General features: G+C 35.2%; 2 protein-coding genes across 6 annotated transcripts in view; one reads left to right on the forward strand and one right to left on the reverse strand.

Annotated features, from left to right (window-relative positions):
- The window catches only part of LOC142983435 (cGMP-specific 3',5'-cyclic phosphodiesterase-like), a 131,781-nt gene extending 128,589 nt beyond the window's left edge, over window positions 1-3,192 (forward strand). For all 5 annotated transcript variants that reach the window (XM_076130288.1, XM_076130290.1, XM_076130286.1 and 2 more), the window contains exon 19: window positions 51-3,192. The gene's annotated coding sequence lies outside the window, so the exon portion shown is untranslated. The remainder of the gene's footprint in view (window positions 1-50) is intronic.
- Window positions 3,193-3,319: 127 nt separating this feature from the next.
- LOC142983408 (uncharacterized) lies at window positions 3,320-16,243 on the reverse strand. The gene is made up of 21 exons (XM_076130243.1): window positions 16,086-16,243; window positions 14,773-14,934; window positions 14,496-14,585; window positions 14,242-14,352; window positions 13,345-13,530; window positions 12,652-12,845; window positions 12,289-12,352; window positions 11,914-12,106; window positions 11,251-11,402; window positions 10,677-10,856; window positions 9,032-9,182; window positions 7,308-7,399; window positions 6,973-7,062; window positions 6,651-6,761; window positions 6,122-6,307; window positions 5,603-5,799; window positions 5,370-5,436; window positions 5,082-5,280; window positions 4,662-4,810; window positions 4,030-4,209; window positions 3,320-3,645 (listed from the first exon to the last, which is right to left on the reverse strand). Exons 2-21 carry the CDS (start codon window positions 14,918-14,920, stop codon window positions 3,491-3,493), a joined length of 2,895 nt encoding a protein of 964 aa, XP_075986358.1. The 5' UTR covers window positions 14,921-14,934; window positions 16,086-16,243; the 3' UTR covers window positions 3,320-3,490.
- Window positions 16,244-21,672: the final 5,429 nt, after the last annotated feature.

A 21,672-nucleotide genomic window follows, 5' to 3' on the forward strand; every position in this document is an offset into this window, starting at 1 on the left:
TTAGTATAGATATGTTAGCTAAGGTAGTATGACGATTGTTTTGTTTACAGGAGCAGCCAGAACAGCACAGAAAGAGCTGAGAAGCTGGACAGAGTGAAGCCGTCCAAATCAATCGATTAGACAAACAGGGGGTCGGCTCTAACGTCGCTTTGTAGAAAACCACACTCAGTACAATCACATCACTATAAACGAAACACTTATGACGTCATAGCACTGTATATCCAAGCAACTGATCGAAAATAAAAAAAAACACTGGCAAGCAATTCGTAATTTAAAACTGACAGAAGACCAGTTTGAGGTTTAAAAACAATTTTGACAGATCGGGATTTTTAGAGTGACACTATTCTTTCTTTTTATTTGTTCTTAGTGATTGGACCTTATTGCTAATGTTTTTGGTGGTGTTTTTACAAAGTGACGTCAGAGCCCAGGGTCGTACTCTCTACTTCAGCTCTTAAGAGTCAAAATGTCGTTTTACTAATAGTCGTTATCGTTGTACATTTCTACTGTTAGACACTTCGTATTAAGTAGACTATGTGGAACTTATTTCTATTTGATTGGACAAAATTATACCACCCATAAATAGGAAGAAAATTTCTTATTTGTATCGTGAAAATGACGATTTTTAAGTACAAAACCAATAATTATTTTAGTAATAATATTATTTTGAATTACAAATATGTTGTTTCGTGTAGAATCTAATGAAATGATGAATGAAATAAAGTTCTATAAAGTAATTTTGTCCAACCAAACGAAATTTTTAGAGAACAAAAAACTAAAACTAATAGTAATTTTTAGTATTTTAATCTCTGCGTCTTTTTGACGTCAACATGTTTCCTGTAAAGCAAATTCTAGGTAAATGTTTATCTAATTAAATGTATTATTTACATAGACTGTGATCTAGTATTACTTCACGATGTTCTATTTTAAAAACAACAGATTTGATGGATTTAGGACTCTAATAGAGTCAAAATATTCCCACATAACCTTATGGCCGAAACACCGAGATATATCCATTAATTGAAACTTGTCTAAATGAGGTGGAATCGGCATTTATAAATCCAAAAAATCGTGTAATTATTTCCCTTTTCCCTAAATGAATATGTGTAAATGAATAAGAATTATGTATTTTTCTATGTACCTATCTATCATCTGTTTCACTTTTAAAATAGAATATTCGTCTCTTGGCCTGTGAGATAAGGTGTACGGTGTAACTACTAAGTGCGTTAGAGGACGTTTTCATAATATACATTTTAAATGTTCATTAAATTATTTTTTTATTTATTAAAAGCTGAAAGTATTATGATGCTAGTCGTGTGTTATGTTATAAAAGATATTTATTAATGTTACTATCGCACGTTGATACGTACGTCCATTTGCTTATGAAGCTTATTTTGTGCAATACGAATAAACAAACGATTTTATTGCGTCAAGTCCGACTCTGTTCAATTTGAGATTATTTTTTTATAATTTTAAGTGACAGCAATACTTTAAGATTTATAATCTGTGCGATTTATTTACAATGAAAGATGGCGGGCTCGTGTTCTAAGATTTTAAATTCCATTTTAAATCTTTTTGGATTAACGGTTTTAGCAGTAAATAATGTAATGTTTAACTTAACCAGTGGTGTTGTCTATAACGATATATTTTACAATACGGAATACTAAAACGGGTAAAATTTTAATGTTCCATATTGCGTTAATTTCTTGGATTCTTGTATTTATTTCTTTTGTATAATGATGAACTAAGGAAGCCTTTTAAACGATATATCGATGTCAAATATTGTGCAATTTTTACTGTTGTTAAATATAGTATAGATGACTGCTACTACATTAGCGAAATGAAAATGGTCGGTACATCTATGGTCCTCTGAAAGCGAGATTAAACTGCCGTAATTTTGTTTAATTATATTATTATTTTAGTATAGATCAATGAAAATAAATTTCGATGCGTTTCCAATATTACAATGTGTGTAATATGAGTTTAGTAGCTAACTTTATGTATGTAAAGATTTCTACTGATTCCAATAATGTAACATTCATGACGAAGTAGATGGCTATACTTTGTTTAATAGGTATAGTCCGACTACTTAGAAGAGTGCCTTGGCATGCACGATTTAAGTAAATTAAAATTAAATTGCTGAATCAAACTGTCTAAAGTCAGCCATATAAGCCTTTTAGTCACTAATGCTCTAAATTCAAAATTTTATGAAAGTACTTGCGCCAGCCGCGAACCTTGCGTACAAGGCTTTCTACTAAGTTGTCGGAATACACTGCCAACTAAAACAGTTAAAAAAATGCCCAAAGCTTTATCAATTTTAAAGACATTTGCTCACTGACCCTATTGCCATATAACTAACTCCGAGCTACTATTGAAAAATATTCTAGTATAAATTAAAAAAGATCAAAGTACTTTGTCCGACCTGGGAACCGAACCCGTGACATCATGATCAGCAGTCGGCTACGCTACCGACCACATCATATAAATAGTCAGTCAGATTTGAATTTTTAGTTTCCTTTCGCTAATGTACTAGTGAAATAGTCGAGATGTTGTGAAAATAGACTAAAACTTAATAATAATAATAATAGTGTAAATTGTCCTTTTTCATTTTCAAATCTGTACTATAAGTTCGGATTTTGCGGGGTAATTATTTGTTTTTGTCTTCCAAAGAAAACTAATCACCATTATTATATTAAAATATGTATTTTTAATTATAAATTGCTGGTGTTTAAAAATATCCGACTAAAAACTTTTTTTCTTCTGCCGACTGTATGTTATTTTTGTTAAATGTCAACTAAACGTCAAGAAGTGAAAATAATAATGACATTTTGTGTTTTTTTTATTTATTTTGACCCATACTCCAGTATTAAGAGTACCTGATTTTCTATATGTACATAAGAAATTGTATTTATTTTCTCTGAGGATAAGTATGTTTTCTTTATAAATTTTTCACAACCTCCGAGAGTTTTTTGCAGGTGTCAGAAAACTAAATATTTTATTTTCTCTTCTTGGCGTTACTTCTGGCATGTATGTAAAATTATGTTTAATAATAAAAGAAGGCAATTAATTAATTATTAATTTAATGACAATATCTTCATTACGCTTCTACAGAACAATAAATTGTGGTGTTATTCCATCGACTTGTAAAAATACATACTGAATGTGTTTCGACGAAATAAAATATTGTGAACAATACTATTTTGTGTTTATTAGATCATTTGGATATAAAAAACTGTTCACTGATACTAACTTTTTAAATTTTACTTCGACGATCGGCGCATATGAAAAAGACACATGTCCTAGACTGTGAACCTGAGTATCAATTTCGGGTTTCGTGAGAGCTTGGTTTTTAATGAGGTTGGGCATGTCCCCTTTTATATATAAACCCCTTTTCCCTCTCCCTGAACCTCTCTCTCTCTCTCTCTCTCCTCTTAATCTCTCTTCTGCCAATTAAAATATTAAAGTTCTAAAAAAACAAAATCTACAGTATTATTTATTCCCTAAATTCAATCTGAATCTCATGTCCGGAAGTAGGCTTCATCATGACGTTGACGTCAAACTTCACTCGCGTCACGTCGGCTGTGAACTTGTACTTCCTGATCAAAGGTGCCAGTGTCGTCTTCAGATACATTAACGCGTAGGCTTTACCTGCAATATCAAGTGGTTTTAACAATTTTGACAAGGGGGTAAATCTTCTCACACGAAATTAATGAAAAACTTGCTGGATTCTGCATCGAGCAATTTTTCTTTTTTTGTCTGAAAGAGGTTCTCAAAGTTTTTGTTAATGCGTCTATGTATATAGGAAATACTAAATAGATATCTTATTTTGACAAAAAAATATTTAATCAATATAATAATATGTAGGTATATACCCACATTAAACCGGAACAGTCGTTCTCAAGAACATTTTCTCACAAATCACAAGTTGGCTATTCGTTTTCTTATACAAAAGCTTGTAATGCTAGAATATGTTGATTAATACTTGTTCTATCAAACGAATTTGTTGAGAAAATTCTGCTTGTATAGACTTACCAGGACATCCCCTCCTCCCTGGAGAAAAACTGGCATAAGCAGCAGGATGCTCCGGCAGGGAGTCATTGAACCATCTCTCAGGTTTATACTCCTTGGCGTCAGGGCCCCAGTACTCCGGGTCTGTGTTGGCTGCCCATAAGTGGACGATGATGTTGCTACCCGCTGGTATTGTGACGTTTCCTAGAAGATATAACAGGTGTATGACTAGATGTATGTGAATGAGGCAAGGAAAGTTTGTAAGGATCGTACTTAGTGGTGTTCTTTGATCTCTGCCTACCCCTATGAGGAAAAGGCATGATATTATGCATGCATGTATAAACCAGTGTCAATAAGTGACGACTGGTCAAATGATATGTTTTTCTTCGTATATATTTAGTATCCCTGCGAGAAAAAGGGGGGTTATTATTTTTGTTTAGATGTATGCATTATCTTCAGCTACCAAATGGTCTTTTATGAGACTTATCTATTCATTGACATGGTCCGAGATTTCTGTTCAAGGTTTACCAAATTTTGAGAACAACTTGTTCGTTTCCTATTAAGTTATAATGTCTATATCATATGTTTTATTTGCTGTAGTATCTATAATAGTCGCAACAGAAATAAGTATTGAAGTATAACTTGGTATAACTTACGGAGTTCAACATCATTCGTTGCTTGTCGAGCTATAACTGGTCCTATCGGATACAGCCTGATAGTCTCTTTGATAGCAGCTTCTAAATACACCAGTTTTGATATATTTTCTTTGGTTACTTCTCCATCTACACCCAGAACGTCTTGTATCCTAAAAACCAAAATAGAATGATTTTTTTGAATATTTTATTTGTTGGCAGCTCCTTGCAAGATAGGTTACTGTATCAACCATATTGTCAATTATTTTAATGATTGAAAATGTGGCCGTGAGTTTCTTACTAGCTTTTCTCATAAGGCTCCGAACTAGTGGTAGATTCAGTAATTGTAACAACTATCATAAATTTCAACATTTAAACATTATATTTCATCACCGAGTTACCCAGTGAAAGAATAGAAAAGTAGAATACAATAAAACATCTTACTCTTGGTATATCTTCTCCTGGACTTCACGCCGGCTTCCCAAACAGACCAGAATCATCACGAGCTCCATTACTGTGGTATCAAAAGCAGCAAGCAGTACGTTGTCAACTAAGTTCGTCAGCTCCTCGTCTGTGAAGGTAGACCCTGTGTCTGTCACACTGTTCTCTATCAGAATGTCTAGTAGACCTTGAAACCTAGAACCTGAGGACATGCATGACGGGTTACCGTGGCCGTGGTTGCATTATAAAAAACAGATAAATAAAAAATTATCTCATTTATAAAAAGTATACCGTTTGACTTCAATACTTCTTTATTCTTCAACCTTTGCATATGTTCTTCATTCCGCAATTTAACCATCTACAAAAATATGCCCATATCATAATCGAGACTCCAATAATGCGTAATTAAAAAATAATTTGGAAATTATAATAATATAATGTACAGGTACAATATTTCTTTAACCTGATAATATACTCGTATGTATATCCAGTGACTTAAAAAAATAGTAAACGGACTTATGTACCTGTTTAGAAAGGCTGGAGAATATTTTCGAAGACTCGTCAGACATCTTTTTATAACGACTCATGTTGAAAATGTACTCAATCATATACCAAGGTTTGAAGAGCCTCAGGCTAATGATCTGCAGGAGAGTGTCCACAGCTTTCACGTAGTTGTCATTCACCAGGTCCTTGCCATCAAATCGTTCACCCATGGTTGTTCCTGAATAACGAAATAAGCTCATTATTTTTGGAAATTGGTGGAACACTTTATTATTAAACTTTTGCCTTAGTCCGCGTGGTTTGTTACTTAAGACAGAATTTTCATACAAACTTTCGTCCTCTATTGAGGAAGAATTTAACAAATCCTTTCTTAGCGGATGCCTACGTTGTAACATCTAACTGCATGCCTAATTTCAGCCCGATCCGTCCAGTGGTTTAGGCTGTGCGTTGATAGATCACTTTGTCAGTCAGTCAATCACCTTTGAGTTATATATATTTAGATTCTGCTCCTTATCACCTACGGTTAAAATTTATTTACTCACGGCATGTGGTCTCCAGAACGCTTCTAGTAGCTTTATCCGTGACATCCACTTCCCCCCTCCCGACATCTTCAGCTAAGACCTGCGTCAAACGTGCTGCTTCTCTATTGAACAAGTCCAGGTAATCATCCAGGATCTTCTGCTTGAAGCCTAGGTCTATTATACGGCGATTTCGCTTCCACGCAGGCACTTCAAAGTAAGGAGAATTTATAAACTTGTATAATTTATTTCCATTTTTTGATTTATATGAATAAATAAACACAACAAAGTTTCATTACATTATCATACTATGTACATTACCTCAACTTTCAAGTAGACCCCCAAGTCAATTGTAATTTTTGGTTTTTGAGAATTAGGTATATACCTTTAAAGTGATGTAAGAAGTGGTAGACTAAGTGTTTCGGATCTTTGCTGAATCCAAACAAACTAATTACTTACTTATCAAATATGACTATTCTGATACATGTTTTTGCATATGTAAAATTCTGTATATGGAATTCTACTCTTCTTATATTGCGAAAATATTTATTACCTTCAGCTGCCACCAGCATTTTTCCTAGCACCGGTTCTATTAACTTATACACAAACATCTTGTCAAGAGACTTGTTTAAAACCATTGTTATGTCTTCTGCATCAGTCACCACTAAAACCAAAACAATACGAATTAGTATGATGAAGAACAATCTCTAAGTCTGATTGTTAAAGAAAATATCTTGAAAGATTGCGTGACCAAAGATTTCCTCGGCTTTTAAACGAGTGTAAAAAATGATGTACAATAAAATAACTGCACTTTGCGAAGCCTTCAAAACTATAGCTATGACAAGAACTCTAAATATTATTATTGTTTGACTTACCATAAAACGGTACGGGACCAAAATATAAACTTGCAACCCCTCCCTTCTCACAGGTAAACTTTCCAATATACCTAAGGAAGTTGTAAAGATCTAAAAATATAATTATGATCAGATTTTACATAGCCTGAAGAAGGTGTGTATATTTTTGTAAAATAAACGCCTATGTGACAATCAGTATTTGCAAAATGTCGATATAGCGTGGTTGATTTTTAGAATGTTTCAAGCACTTTAAAAAAATATTTAAGCATATTTGATTTTGTATAAATAGTTAGGAAAAAACTTACACAGCAATAATAAATAAGAAATTAGGTTATTTAATTAAATTAAAAACTAACTTTTTGAATTACAGCACTGCAAAGCATGTCCAAGAACAGGTAATTTTCCAGGTATTACAGGAACAAGAGGGTTTCTAGGAACTATGTAAACACTACATACATAGTAATATACCAAATATAACAAAATCAGTAGTAACAATAAAGTCACAAACATATTTACGTACTACGGTTTAATATGCTTGATACTTTAATGAAGTAATAGGTATTTATTTTGAAGACTAACCGTACTTGATACTCTTGTAGTATAATAATTTATTTTGTTAAAGTAACTGTTACTGTTTAATGAAGGAATCGTAATCGCCCTTCAATTTAAAGGTTTATGTACGGTTTAGTTGTTTATATTTCTTGACCACTAGATCGATTGTTTTGTGAACGTTGTAGAATTTCTTAACTTGCGGAATTATAGTACCTACATGAAGTTGTAGATAGATGTGTATGAAATACTCCCACATTTTGTCAATTACAATCGAAGTCTCATGCTATACAAAAAGAGCCTATTACCAAATACAATTCGAATCACCAAACTTCGGACTACAACTGTGAATATGTCTATATAAATAAGCAATACATGGCATGAAAGATTAAAAAGTTATTGTAGAAATTAGTAAAACTTTCATCTTGGCATTCTTGGCCAATCTGGGAGTCAAACCAGAAAAAGATTTCTGATTACTAAAAAAGTTGCCACTCTTTCACTGATACTGTTGACAACAGTCCTTATACCCTTTTCACATTAATATGCTGAGAACGCATCTTAATAAAAAAACTTGTTTCCCATTTGTAAGCACACGTGACATAAATATCATAAAAAAATATAATCATCATAAAATGTGAAGGACACTCTTGTATTTGTTGTTAACATTTTTTTTCCGATCAGATTTTAGTGCAAGCATTAATAAAAAAAATCCAAACATATTCAGTGAGTTTTTACATTTCTTAATACTCGGTTTTCATACATGTCCCGAAACGTCAAGAAAGCCGAGGCAAAAGACACATGTTCAAGGTTTGTAAGTTATTGATCAGTGAAGGCTTACCTACTATAGGAACGATAATATATAATATGTCGATATTAATTGAGAAGTTTAAAACTATAGAAGACACTGACATGTTTTGACGCGATCTTACTATTGTTTAATTAATTTTAAACTGGACCAATTTTAATCAGTCTTCCAAATCTCTATCGAGGGTGTAGGGTAGTATAAAAAAGACAAAATGTCCTTTAATAAATTAATTCTATTATATTTTATGCATCTTTATACAGACATTACATGTCACATTACAGTCCATACAAATATGTTTGGGTTTATAAAATATATGGGTAAATCTAAAATATTGAAAATATTAATCATTTCTTCAATTCCTCGGGCAAGTTTATTATTTTGAAAACAACTGAACTGCTATTCGATTTGATTGAATTTGCTAGCTATGTTCTAATAATATTATTTCAAACTAAAATTAAAGCTTATATCAAAACAGGTCATGGTACATTATACAAACACTGTAACTGCACTGGACAAGTTTTAAATTTTATTTATTTTTATGCAACGTCAGTATGAAAGAGTTGAACACGGCTGACTGTGGACCGTATACTTAAAAACACGTTGATATCCTGACTATAGCCACAATATGAATATATTCAAGTGGCAGCGTAAAATAACAGCGGTGCAATATGCCATGACCTCAACCGCATGGTCACTTCAGTCTTTGAACTCTTCATCATGTTCTACGTCCTCTTGTCAATGCTGACGTAGTAACCAGTCACGGGTTTGAGCATCACGTCCATCTTCAGTTGTAACTGCGAGTAATCTGCTGAGATTCGATAGTTCCTGATCAGGTGAGCTAGGGTCGTCTTCATTGACATTAGGGCGTAGATTTTACCTGCAAATAGAAATACATACATAATATAACTCCTTTTCCCCTTAAAGAACTTACACCTACTTGGTGCGATCCTTACAAACTTCCCTTGCATCATTCACATCCATACTTCTTGTCATACCGGACCGCTGGTTACGAATAAGTACTATGCACCTGAATTTTTCAAAACATCGCCGATGTAATCTATGCATGTCTTATAAGTATACAAATATAAATATATTAAGTGAAAAAATCGTAGTTTCGTTAAATCTTTAAATATTTGTTTAATTATTATTAATAGTAAAGTTTCATTATCAAGTAACCATGATCATGCATTCTATCTTTAAATGGGCTTACGAGTCGATATTTAAATAAATAAAGTTAGAACGAGATAGAACGCTACTACAATAAAAGAGCCAATAGAAAAACAGTAAGAAAGCCTTTCTTTCCTAGCGACTCCGCTATTGGTCGAGAGGCACGCGCACGCGACGGCGCTCTGCTTTGATGTACTTTGATCTATCCCGCCAGACCAGTGCCGCGCGAAGATGCGTCCTTGACACACTTATCGGTACAATCAATGTGCTAAAAAAATGTTTTTTAGCTATTTTTTCGCAAAAAGGACGCTTATTTATTGTTTTTAGTGTAATTAAATAGTAATAGTAACTATTGTGTGCTGAAGAGGTTTCAGTTATAAAGTTAAAGTGTTTTCGTATTGCATATGGGCGCGTGTGTTGTGCGTTGCGGGTAGTTGTATTAGTAGGAAGTGAGTGTTTGTATTATTTTCGCGATACCTTAGCGTTTGTAGTGATTAGTGATTATTGATAAGTAACAAAATCTGAGTGATAATAGCTCATAAGTAGGTTGAGTAGGATGTTAATTAAGTGTGTTAATAATATCAAACTACCCGCGCGAAGTGTCAGTGTCGTCACAGGATCGAGACGCGCCGATGCCGACCTCACGAGTTGCTATGCCGCTGTTGTTGCAGCGTACAGGTAAGTAATTATTTGTAGTCATGATGAGATGATTCGTATGAATGAATGAATGATCGTAGAGAGTGATACTGTATGATTATATTTTTTTGTTGTTTAAATATGTGTAATTTTTTTTCTCTCATTCAACTATGTTATTTTTTGTTTGTCACATGACTATTTACAATGTGTTCAAGGATTGATTCTATTATAGCGGTTTGATATTATATAAAAGAGTAGTTACCTACATAATAAGACCCGGTGTAAAGTACATTGTAGAAACACGTCAATAGGTTTTCCAATATGTTATTATTTATTCTCTAAACGTACTGTACCTTTCGTAGGGCATATTAAGTCATGCTTGAGACGTCTTAGCATAATAAAGTCCCTTTAATGTGACGTCAATGCCCGAATTGGCTGGTCAAAGTCGAATATTGCTTATGAGTACCTATAATATAGCCGTTTGAAGATTAAAATCACTGATTAACGGATATTTCCGTAGCCTTACGAAGAACCTTAGTTCATACATAGTAAGTAGAAAAGTACGTACCAATACACATTCTCCTGCCCACACCGAAGGCAGCATACGCGTTAGGACTCTCAGGCAGTGTGTCAGGGTCGAGCCAGCGCTCCGGCTTGAAGTCCAGCCGGTCGGAGCCCCAGATGGGATGCTTGTGGAGACCGAACACGAACATGAAGCACGTACGGCCTGATGAGAGAGTGCAGTTCTCTGAAATACAAAAATAATTTCTTAACACATTATCTTAAGTTAATAATTTTTTTGATTAAGCAAAACCTGACCGCGGATATTCTTCGGATAGGTGGCCGTTAACTGTATTTTCTTAGGGTAATTCAAGCTATCTGATAATTTCTGATATGGTTGAACGACTGTAGTCGAATTTGATTTTAATTTTAACTAACTCTCAGAAAGCCGACCGAACAATTATATTATTAAATAACCACTAGGTATTTAGTTGATGGGGGGCCACCCCCATCAACTAAATATCCGCTCAAAAAGTTGCTTATTCTACTAATCATTTATTGATTTACTCAACACCTATTACCACAACTATTCACGAATGCCTCAAAGACAGAAACTTATAGACGGATTCAAATCTACTTACTTAGTTTAACATCCCTATCAAGTTTCCTTGCTAGAACTGGCACGATGGTGTGTATCCTCATGCTCTCTTTAATGACTGCCTCGAGGAACACCAGCTGTGACAAGTCTTGCTTTTCTACATCTCTGTCTCCATCGCCCAAGACTTCTTTCAACCTGCAAATTGACAATATGATAAAAATTAATAAATGGTATTATATTGTAAAGTAAAATGTAAGTAAAATGGTATTGATATTATTTCGTAGATGAATTACTTTGATACTAGTTTATGGTAAAAATATTATATCATTAAAACGGGGATTGTATTGTAACTTCAATATTAATTTTTTATAGTGTTAACGCCTAGTCAACTATGATAGCAACAAGTTGCATTTCTACACTTTGTCCCCACCTCTGTAGAATTTATTGCAATATTTCATATTTTCTACAAATTATGATATAACTGTTTATTTACTTTACTATAGCGTTGGCTATGATTCGTAGCTACATATATAGTTTAGCTATTTGTAGCCGGTATATAGCCAAGTTTTAATAAAAAAATTGTAGAATAAAATTAACCTATTCCTGTTAAGCAAGAGTCTCCTCCCGGAAAATGGCTTTAAATTTAAAAACAGGTATATATAGGTTAAAATTAGGTAATTTTAAGGTTATGTTCTTCTCTACTCACTCAGCCACCGCCTTCTCCTGCACCTCAGGATGTGAGCCTAACAGCAGCATGGCGTACATGAGCACATTGGCCGAAGTGTCATGGCCGCCCACGATCATGGTGTCCACGTGCTCCCGGATCTCTCTGTCGTTCAACACGCCCTTCTCGATGGACAGCTCTAGCAGGAGGTCCATGAAGGCTTTGAATTTTGTACCTGGAGGGAAAATTTTAATTAACAGCTGTTTAAGGGAAAAATCTGGCTCTGGGGTCTTAAGGTTCCTATGAATACTGTGTTGTGGTATAAGTCATGTGCGAGGTTTTCTTTGTTTCTTTTATAATGTATTCAGAGCAGACAATTTTGTATTTTGCTTGAACTTCTGTTTGCTTAGAACTTACCTGGAATAATACTCCTCTCTGCACAAACATTCCCGTCGAACTCTGATTTTCTTCTATTGAGAGCCTGTAAAAGGAAACTTTGTCTTTCACACAAAATCGTTTTAATATATAAATACTAGGTTCCCCTCACTTCTGATTGGATTTTCTTAAAATCTACACTTCCTAAGTCCTTTTAATCTACATACCAAATATCTGCTTTCTACGCTTAGTAGTTTCGGCTGTGCGTTTTCTGTCAGTCAGTCAGTCAGTCAGTCACTGAATAACGGAAGAGTTTATACTTATAGTAGGTACTTAAACAGAATAGCTTTACAAACCTACAACCAACTTATTTACTTAGAAATAATTAAAAACAAGCAATTTCACCGTAATAGACATATTATGCAAAATCTTGAGGTAGCCGTCTTGTCGTTTCTTCAGCAGGCTGTAGCGGAAGGTGTGAGGACTGTGCCACCAGAACTTCATGAAGCGCTCCACCAGAGTACCGAACATCTTGTCTGTCGCCTCCACGTAGTCGCTGTTCAGGTTACAGTCGGTGAAGTCCACTCCTAATGCTGTCACTGGAACAATCAATAAATTTTAACCCGTTACTGTCCCACTGCTGGGCAAGGGTCTCCACCTAGAATGAGGGCGACGTTAGGCCTTAAGTTCACTACGCTGGCTTAGTATAACACTTTTCTATTAGGCGCGTGTTAATTCTATTTAAGATATTTTAAAATCGTGTATTGTTTTATTTTCCAATGTGATCTTTTGGAGTCAAATTGCTTTTAGTCACTGTGAAGGCTTTTGTTATGGCATAATGTCTACCGTTTTATTTCATGGTTATCGTGACATAATAAAAATGTAACGCGTTGTTCGAATATTACGATAGTAAGATTGCCCTTTTAAAACTAAAGTCAAACTTTAACATTGATTGTTGATAAAAAACACAATGGAAAAACTGTGGCGAAAAATATAAGTCGATAGTGAACTCGATTGCTGATATCGACGTCTCGAATTCGTTCCCTGGGTCAGGCAAAGTACTATTATGTATGTGCTTAAAATATATATCAAACTTACAACATATAGTCTCTAAAGCATTATGCCTGGTATATATCCAGTGGTCGAAGGGTCCCTTCCCGGCCTCCTTCTCCAGGTCCTTCACCAGCTTCCTGGACTGGCTGTTGAACACGCCCATGAACGTGTCCAGCACGGTCTGACTGAACGCTGGATTCAGCAGCTTGCGATGATTCTTCCAAATTGACACTGTAGTGGAAAAGATTGAATAAATCTATGAAATTAAAGTTATAAAAATCTTATAGTACAGCAACTTAGTAGAGATTAGATAGTCTTGTATGTGGGGTTTTCGGCTTAGGGGCATATTATGTATGTGTGTAAAAAAAAACTGAATTTGGAATATCAGTGACCCGCAGACTAATGCAGCTGACGGAGATCTGTTTGCTAAAGATACTTTATATTGGATATTATGCTACTAATTATGTCATCTAAATAAATTATGCATGCCAATGCTCTCTACATAGTTATCGTTCTTTCAATTATCAAGAAATGTCTAATAGAAATCACCACGAGATAAACACTTATGTAAATGACGAAACGCGTAGACTTGGTCAAAGCGTAGGGAATTGTAAAAACCATGAGGATAACTTGTGACCAGTTGTAACAAACATTATTGTGCATAAGTTGTAATAGAGATTTGATTGAAAACATTGGTAGATTTCTTTTGTGCGCAATGGTAATTAAAATGACAAATGGTGGTTGTTTAGGCTCTTAATTAATTTTATCGTACTTTGAATCCGTTAATGTTTGTAACGTCCGGGTTGTTATTGCAACTTAAACATTTTCAGTACTATACCCAGTAACAGACTGTGCCTAGTGGAATTGCCATAATTATAAGTAGAATTTGTGAAATAGGACTGATAGGTGGACTCGCAAAATAATATTCTAAAGAAGACTTACTTTTCCCAGTGACTAGTCCCTCGCCTAGCCACGGTTTGGCGAAGTCGTAGAAACCGTCCTTCTCAAGACAAGCGTTCGATATCGTTAACATGTCGTCGGGGTCTGTCACGACTGAAATGCAGAAATTGTCCGGTATAATTGTTACGTCCTAATATTGGACACATGTAGGAAAAAACACACAAAATTATATTGATCCGCAAATGAGGAGTCGCAAGTAAGAATAAGGGAAGAAAGAAAGAGCTGTAAATTCTTACTATAAACAGTGCGTGGTCCTATTTGTGCTGACATGACACCTCCCATGTCATAGCTTTGATCTGCCAGGTCGTTGATAATGTCCCATAACTCTGTAATAAGAAGTTTTATACTTTGATATGGCATACGTCTTATCCCTCAAGTGATCATTTACCATTCTATCTTAAAAAAACTCAGGTTGCCTGCTGATTATTTACTGACAGATGAGCGCAACTAGTTTCATAGTAAACTCCTCAACATCTCTGATATACTGGAACATGTATGGCTGATATTACTTACCCAAGCTGTCTCCCATAGCCAGCGACGGTGCATGTCCAAGTATGGGCCAGGCGCCTGGTAGAGACGGGGGCTCGTCAGACCGCGTGTTGTACTGCCTCCACACCCAGTACGCCGCGCACGCGATGCAAACCAGCGCTACTGCTATCATTGTGGATCATTGAACTGATGGAGAAATAACACTAAAGACGTATCGTTATTTAGTGGCTGACTTCTACGGGCTCTCCCGAAGCCGCTTTTTACAGAATTACACAATAAAAAACGCTTAAACCAGTAGCGCGGTTCAGTACAGACACACAGATTTTCAGTACAGATTTTGATATTTAGAATGTACTGCGAAAATATTTCCCATGACTCCCATCAGAAGCGCTGATCAGATTTTCATACAAAATTTCTGGATGATAGATCGGTAGTAGAGAATCAAGCTATAGTACTACAGCTCTAGAATACTGTACGTTCTGTTGGTCAAATAATTTTGCAAGTCGATATCATAAAATAAATATTGTCACGAGTGTCATATCTGATTGATATTCGCAGAAGCGCGGTTGTTGTCTGTCGTTGTGGGGCAAATATCTTGTCCGACCTGGGACTCGAAACCAAGAAAGTCAATGAAAGGAATCGTTTAATCTGAAGTGAAGGTGCAAGGAGCCCCAAGGCTGTTTATTATAATTTTTATTAAGATATAATCTTCAAGCTTCGACAATCTACACCGGTGTTTATGAAGTTGCTTAAGACTGTTAATCTTAAAGGAAGTGCTTATCGGAAACTTCAGAAATATCTGGTAACCTAAATCTTTGCTACTTCTAGAGTAAATATTACCTTGGAGGCAATCACGAAACTAATAACTTCATAACCGAATCGCAGTTTACTACTTAAAGTATTGGAAAAGACTAGAAAAGTGGACATACAAACAGATACTATCTTAATATATGTTTAATCATATCGCACTCCAAAAACAGCAGCTTCATACGCGTTCTTTGAGTGATCTTCACATCCAAGAATTCAAAAAACTTTCAAAATATTTGGTGCACCAAATCTAGAATAGGGTACTCCCAGCATTTAAAAAAACCTTTACTAAATTCTTTACTAAAACTAATTATGTATGTTCAATCTAGGCAAACATTTTCATAAATCCCAGCCACCCCTTTCAGAACTTGTAGTAAAATTCAGTTTTCATAATTCTATCTTAAGTCGGGTTGGATTCAATGAATCAATTATTTCATTTTTTTTTCATATAAAGAGTCGCACGCGTCATAGCATCTTTACACACCTCTATCGAACTTTAAAATTTCCCAATACGATTATGAAAAACTCACGTCGTCAAAGTAGTCCAAAACGATCACTTTTCACGAACACCACCACAGCACTGAACACACGGACAGCGGGATATGTCGACACTTGCATCAAACTGCGCTCACGTTGCCCAAGCTTGCCTTTATAACGGAAGGGCGCAGGGCTGGCGCAACCCTTCCTAGAACTGACTGAAATGCAGGAGATGTAGGTTCGAATCCATTGACCATTTGTAAGAAACATGTAAATACAAAGCTTTTGGCAAGAGCTACGTGAAGAATGTTTCTTTTGCAAACACAATTCATGAAAAAATGCTTGCATAATAATAGTTACGGTGAACCGTATTATTCTTGTATTCTAGGATGTATACAACATATCTACGTTTAGCCTGTTACCATGTCAGTCCCATGTCGGAGATGAGCTTTATACCAGGGGCGTAATTTTACTCCGGTCTAAGGTTTTCGACTTAAGATTTTCTTACAATCTGTTCTCAAATTTTTCTGCCAAGACATTCTTTAAGTGCCTGTAATAACACGTAAGAGCGATCTCTCGGGTCATGTAACCATCCCACTGTGTTATGAGAGTGTTAGAGTAGAGTACATAACATCAGAGCTGTTCTACTAAATAAGAAAAGTCCAATATTATTTTGTCTGCCCTAGAAATCGAACTCAAGACCCTATTATGAGTGGGATACACTACCAGCCACAAAAACAGGCAAATATTTTTAGATCGTTTTATATGATTTACTTACCCGCTATAAACAATTACAAGTGCAGTCTACAAGTTTCAATGAAACCTGAGCGTCGAATTCTCAGTAATTTACAACACACTAATTAATTTGTACTGACACTTCCGAGGGAACACAATAATTGCTAGTTCACAGGGCTACCAAGAAACTGTTTGTACAATTCGATTGTACTCGTAATCCAGGAACTGATTCAATTGTAGTCAATAGTTCGATTAATTTTAATTATTAATACCAATTTGCTTACATATTAAATTCGAAAGTCAGTCTGTAATCTGTATATGTTACTATTTCACGACTAGACTGCCCGATAGACCCGTTTTAATAGATTGGAACCAACTTTGAAGCATTGTTTTTAGGATCCATTTGAGCTACAAGCAGGTTCTGAAACCGTGCATCCCTTTAATACTGGCCAACTAATACCTCAGCACGGAAATAATATGAAAAACACGGTATTAAACATACACACCTTTATCAAGATGAACCCTTTCTTTTATTCTCTCTGTATTACACGCTAATGCAGCTGCGTGGGTCAGTTAGTGATTAATCCCATGACCCTATTGCCATATACTATATACTTTTTACGTTACGAAACTCCTAGAAAAGATTAAGGTTCAAAACTAAAGTAATGCACTAATAACTTGTTAATTTATGTGTATTTATATACATTGGATACGAGGCCTAACAGCAACGAAACAGTTGTGATATTATTATTGCTAATATACGTTCTACAAAATTCTATTTTATGAATATAGATGCGACTGATTTCAACAAATTCACGAAGTTTCTCGTATGTCTTAGAACTATGCAAAAATACCTAATTGGCTAAACCATTACTGTCCCAATAATACGCAATGATCTTCTCACAGAAAGAGAGGGTAACCCTCCCTTACTACGGGAGCAGCCTTAAATCCACCACGTAGCAAGAGTTTTGCATTCAAGAACTACTTTAAAGATGTCTCTAGAATAAAAAAAAAGAGATAATTATTTCTAATTCACACGTATCTTCGAAAACCCATTTGTGTGTTGCCTCGGCTATGAATCCTCAAACATTTCCACCTTTTGTGTGGCAAAGGTTTCAACCACTCCACTGCTTGTTTGTTTGTCGTATGGTTAGTGGTCAACTTAGTGACAAAGTCGTTTAAGCCGCCCGAGAGGCCTTTGACATGGCTTAACGACTGTTATCTTAATAGACCACAGCCGGGACCGACTTTTTACGTGCTCTCCGAAGCACGGAGACGCCCAGCTCAAGTACCACTATGCGGTCACCCATCTATGGAATGACCGCGCCAACGGTTGCTTAACCCACAGATCGTTTACCGACCGGTGAGCGCAACTGGCTATGGGCGCCTCAAACTACCTCTCCACTATCACTGGTCTACTATCATAACTTAAGTAAATAAGCAAGCCCTACACATAGTTACAACATATTTACTTTGGCCCTGCATTTTTTCAGCTTCCTAAATTACAATCGTGTTCACATTTCCCGCTCTGTGGTAATTTGTTACATTTGGGTGGGTTTCAGTGCGTGTGAACGTTGCACGGCTTAGGCAAAATACAGATTAGGAAAATCGCACGAATTATTCTCGAAATTGCTCGAATATTTTATTATGGCGTGACTTGAATGTGCTATAACTCCCTAATTTATTTGTAGTCACTACTTAGTATAAAACAAAATCGCTTTACACTGTCAGTCCTTTGTAGGTATGCTTAGATCTTTAAAACTACGCAACGGATTTTGATGGGTTTTTTTAATGAGATTCAAAAGAAATGTCTATTGGATTTTTTATAAATAAAAATAAAAAAAAATCTAGTTGAGTTTGATAAGAATCTTTTCTTACCAACTCTATCTTTCGACATGGCAGTAAACACATTAACTGTGAATCAAATCAAAAGTGTGGAAAACTGGTAAAAACTAAGAAATTGTTTTGCTCCGACTCTAAAAGCATTTTATGCAAAGTCAAGTTAGTTAGGATACAAAACTTTTTTGATTGATATTATTTTCTTGAACAAATTTAACCCACTACTGGGCAAGGGTCTCCCCTCCCGTAACGAGCGAAGGGTTAGGCCGTGAGCAAGGCAAGTAGAGGCCAAGTAAAGTAGAAATTAAAGTACTTGTTCAGTGTGTATTCTACCTAAATTTAAATATAAATGCGTCATCGAAGTTAATAACAGTTTATTACTGTATCATCTGCCGCTAAATGGAGCGCGAACCAACCTTGAAGAATAACATTTTAATATGTACGATGATAACCACGACTTAATCAACTTCTTTCACTGCCAATGTCTGAAAAACAATGGATTTTGACCTACGTTCATAATACAGGCAAGATATAAGTTAGACTGAATTCTTTTATAGATTGTAGAAGTCTAACCCCCGGTTTCTGAGCTACATCTAGTGGATGTTTATCTATTCAATAGCGTTTTTATATGATTTTCAACGATATAGAATAGATAAACATCCACTAGATGTACCTCAAAAACCAGAGGTATGTCATTGTCCTATATGGCAAGATCTAAGAAAATGAGGCAAGGTTTGCCTCATTAACATATTATAGATCTTAGGTTTATATCATACCAAGTGACGTTTTTTGATCTCTGCCTACAATTAGGAAAAAGTAGATTTGAAATCCTATGACGATTTCAAGTACTTCCTAAAAATTTATGAAATAATACATATTTTGACTTCGACTTGCAGACGGTCTGAGTGATTGCCATTAGCAATTTAGCTATCTCCGAGCTAAAAAACGATATCAGCCACACATACCTACACACATAAATACAATACAGTTTATAATGTCTACATATCCACTAACTTCATAGGGAACACCAATTTTTTACCTTTTACTACACACACCGGCTTCAATAGAAATATATCAAATTATCGAATATAAATGAGGTATAATGCTGCTCACTAATTTCAGTAATACAGTGCCGGTGTTGCGCCAATGTTTGAACAAACAATTGAAGCATTGGCCAACTCTATTACTTATAATGCTTGGTTATTTGTTTATATTGCGTGTTTGTTACTTAGGTAATTGAAAATTAGTGAAATATCGGATTTCAAATCTTATTATTTGAATATAATTAACTAGTTTTGTCTCTGTTTAAATATATCCAAAAATATATTTAAACCTAGTTCAAGTTCAGTCAAATCGCAGTGTGCGTTTGAATCCCATCTATATACTTATAATAAATCTGTAGAGAGGTCAATTCTGTACATTGAATATATTAAAAAAAAAACCAATGGGGGGTGTTTAGTAACGGATACTGATACCGAATCTGCAATTTATAATTTTCTTTTCTGTCTGTCTGTCTGTCTGTCTGTCCTCCGTCTGTATGTGTCGCTATCACGTAAAAACTACCGAATAGAATGCACTGAAATTTGGTATATGCATAGAATAAGTAGTGGAGCAATTTCTAGGATACTTTTTATAGCATAAAATTTCAAAGATTTTTAGAAAATTGAAAAAAATACGTAGAAATCGTTTGAACCTGCGCTTCCCTATAGAGACCATAGATGGCGTTACAATCCATTTCACAACATTCGCATAGTCACGGCGCCTGCCGTATCGATACCTGTTGTTCGCACCAACCAATAGATGGCGTTATAAACCGCAACAAAGCATGTTTTTTCTAATTAATTTATTTTGATGGCTTTATTGTAAAAAAATACCTTTGAAACATGCTATACATTTATAAGATTTTTAAACATAAATGTTGTATGATATATTACACAAAACTGTTGGTTTACGTGGGTCCGGTGCGATCGGGATATCCTAGATGGCAAACCGAGTAATTTCGTTTGTTGTCGTTGTTCGCCGCAACTGACAGATGGCGTTGTTAATCGAATCACATAATATTTAATAACCAAATTAATTGGTTGCATTAAGGAAATAAATTGGATAGCTATGAAACAGACTATGTGGTAAGTTTTAAAAAATAAACAACGGATGATATAAGTATAAAAAATAATTACGGGTTACGCGGTTTCGGACGTATCATCGCAAGTATACATTATTACGCGTCTGAAGAGCTCCGGCGCAGATAGGACCTATAATAATATTCTGAATCCAGACGGGTAAGCAATGGTCAGTCTATTATAAGGTATTATATTTTACACTGTAAACTGCTACGGATACAGACGAGAGCGGAAAAGAAGGTAACCACAGGAAATCAGGCCTGCCTGAGCCTGTGTCACATTGTGTGCCTTTCGGGTCCCTCTCCTAAATAACCATTAGATGACAAAAGAGTTGTTAACATTTTTATGTGTAGGTGTATCGAGTGCTTCGCAATTCGTGTGCTCAAACGAATAAGCAACAGTACGAAATTCACGCGAGCGGAGCCGCACGGGTCAGCTAGTTCAGAATAAATATTAGTGTGATGAGCAGGAGAGCATTCGTCCTGGGTTTGAAAACATGTGTGTTTTTCCAAGTATATTAGTACATTTATCAGTTGTCTTGTCTCTGCTTGGTAGGAAATTAAATTACCGAGTGACAGTGTCAAAAAAATACTAGCATTTTATATAAAGGATACTCTATAATATATTGTCGCTTAGACATTATTATTTATGCATACAATTTATAATGACAATGCTGTATTCTAAGTAAGTGAGTTGTTCGCACAGTACTTCGTAAGTACAAAGGTAATGGGAGATATTGGTAAAAAATTCAAGGTAAATCTTTTAAGACTTCAATTCTCAGGATTAATTAAAAGGTGTGAGATTGTTCACTTAGGTCGTTGACAGGATTTTAACAATACCTAATATCAAGGCCTTTTGTACCTGAAGGTGTAGGTAGAGATGTATGAAATACATCCACGTTTAGCCTTTAACAATGTTGGTCTCATGTAACTTCGGACTATGATAG

This window comes from Anticarsia gemmatalis, chromosome 24 (assembly GCF_050436995.1).
Source record: "Anticarsia gemmatalis isolate Benzon Research Colony breed Stoneville strain chromosome 24, ilAntGemm2 primary, whole genome shotgun sequence".
In the NCBI taxonomy this organism is placed as follows: Eukaryota; Metazoa; Arthropoda; class Insecta; order Lepidoptera; family Erebidae; genus Anticarsia; species Anticarsia gemmatalis.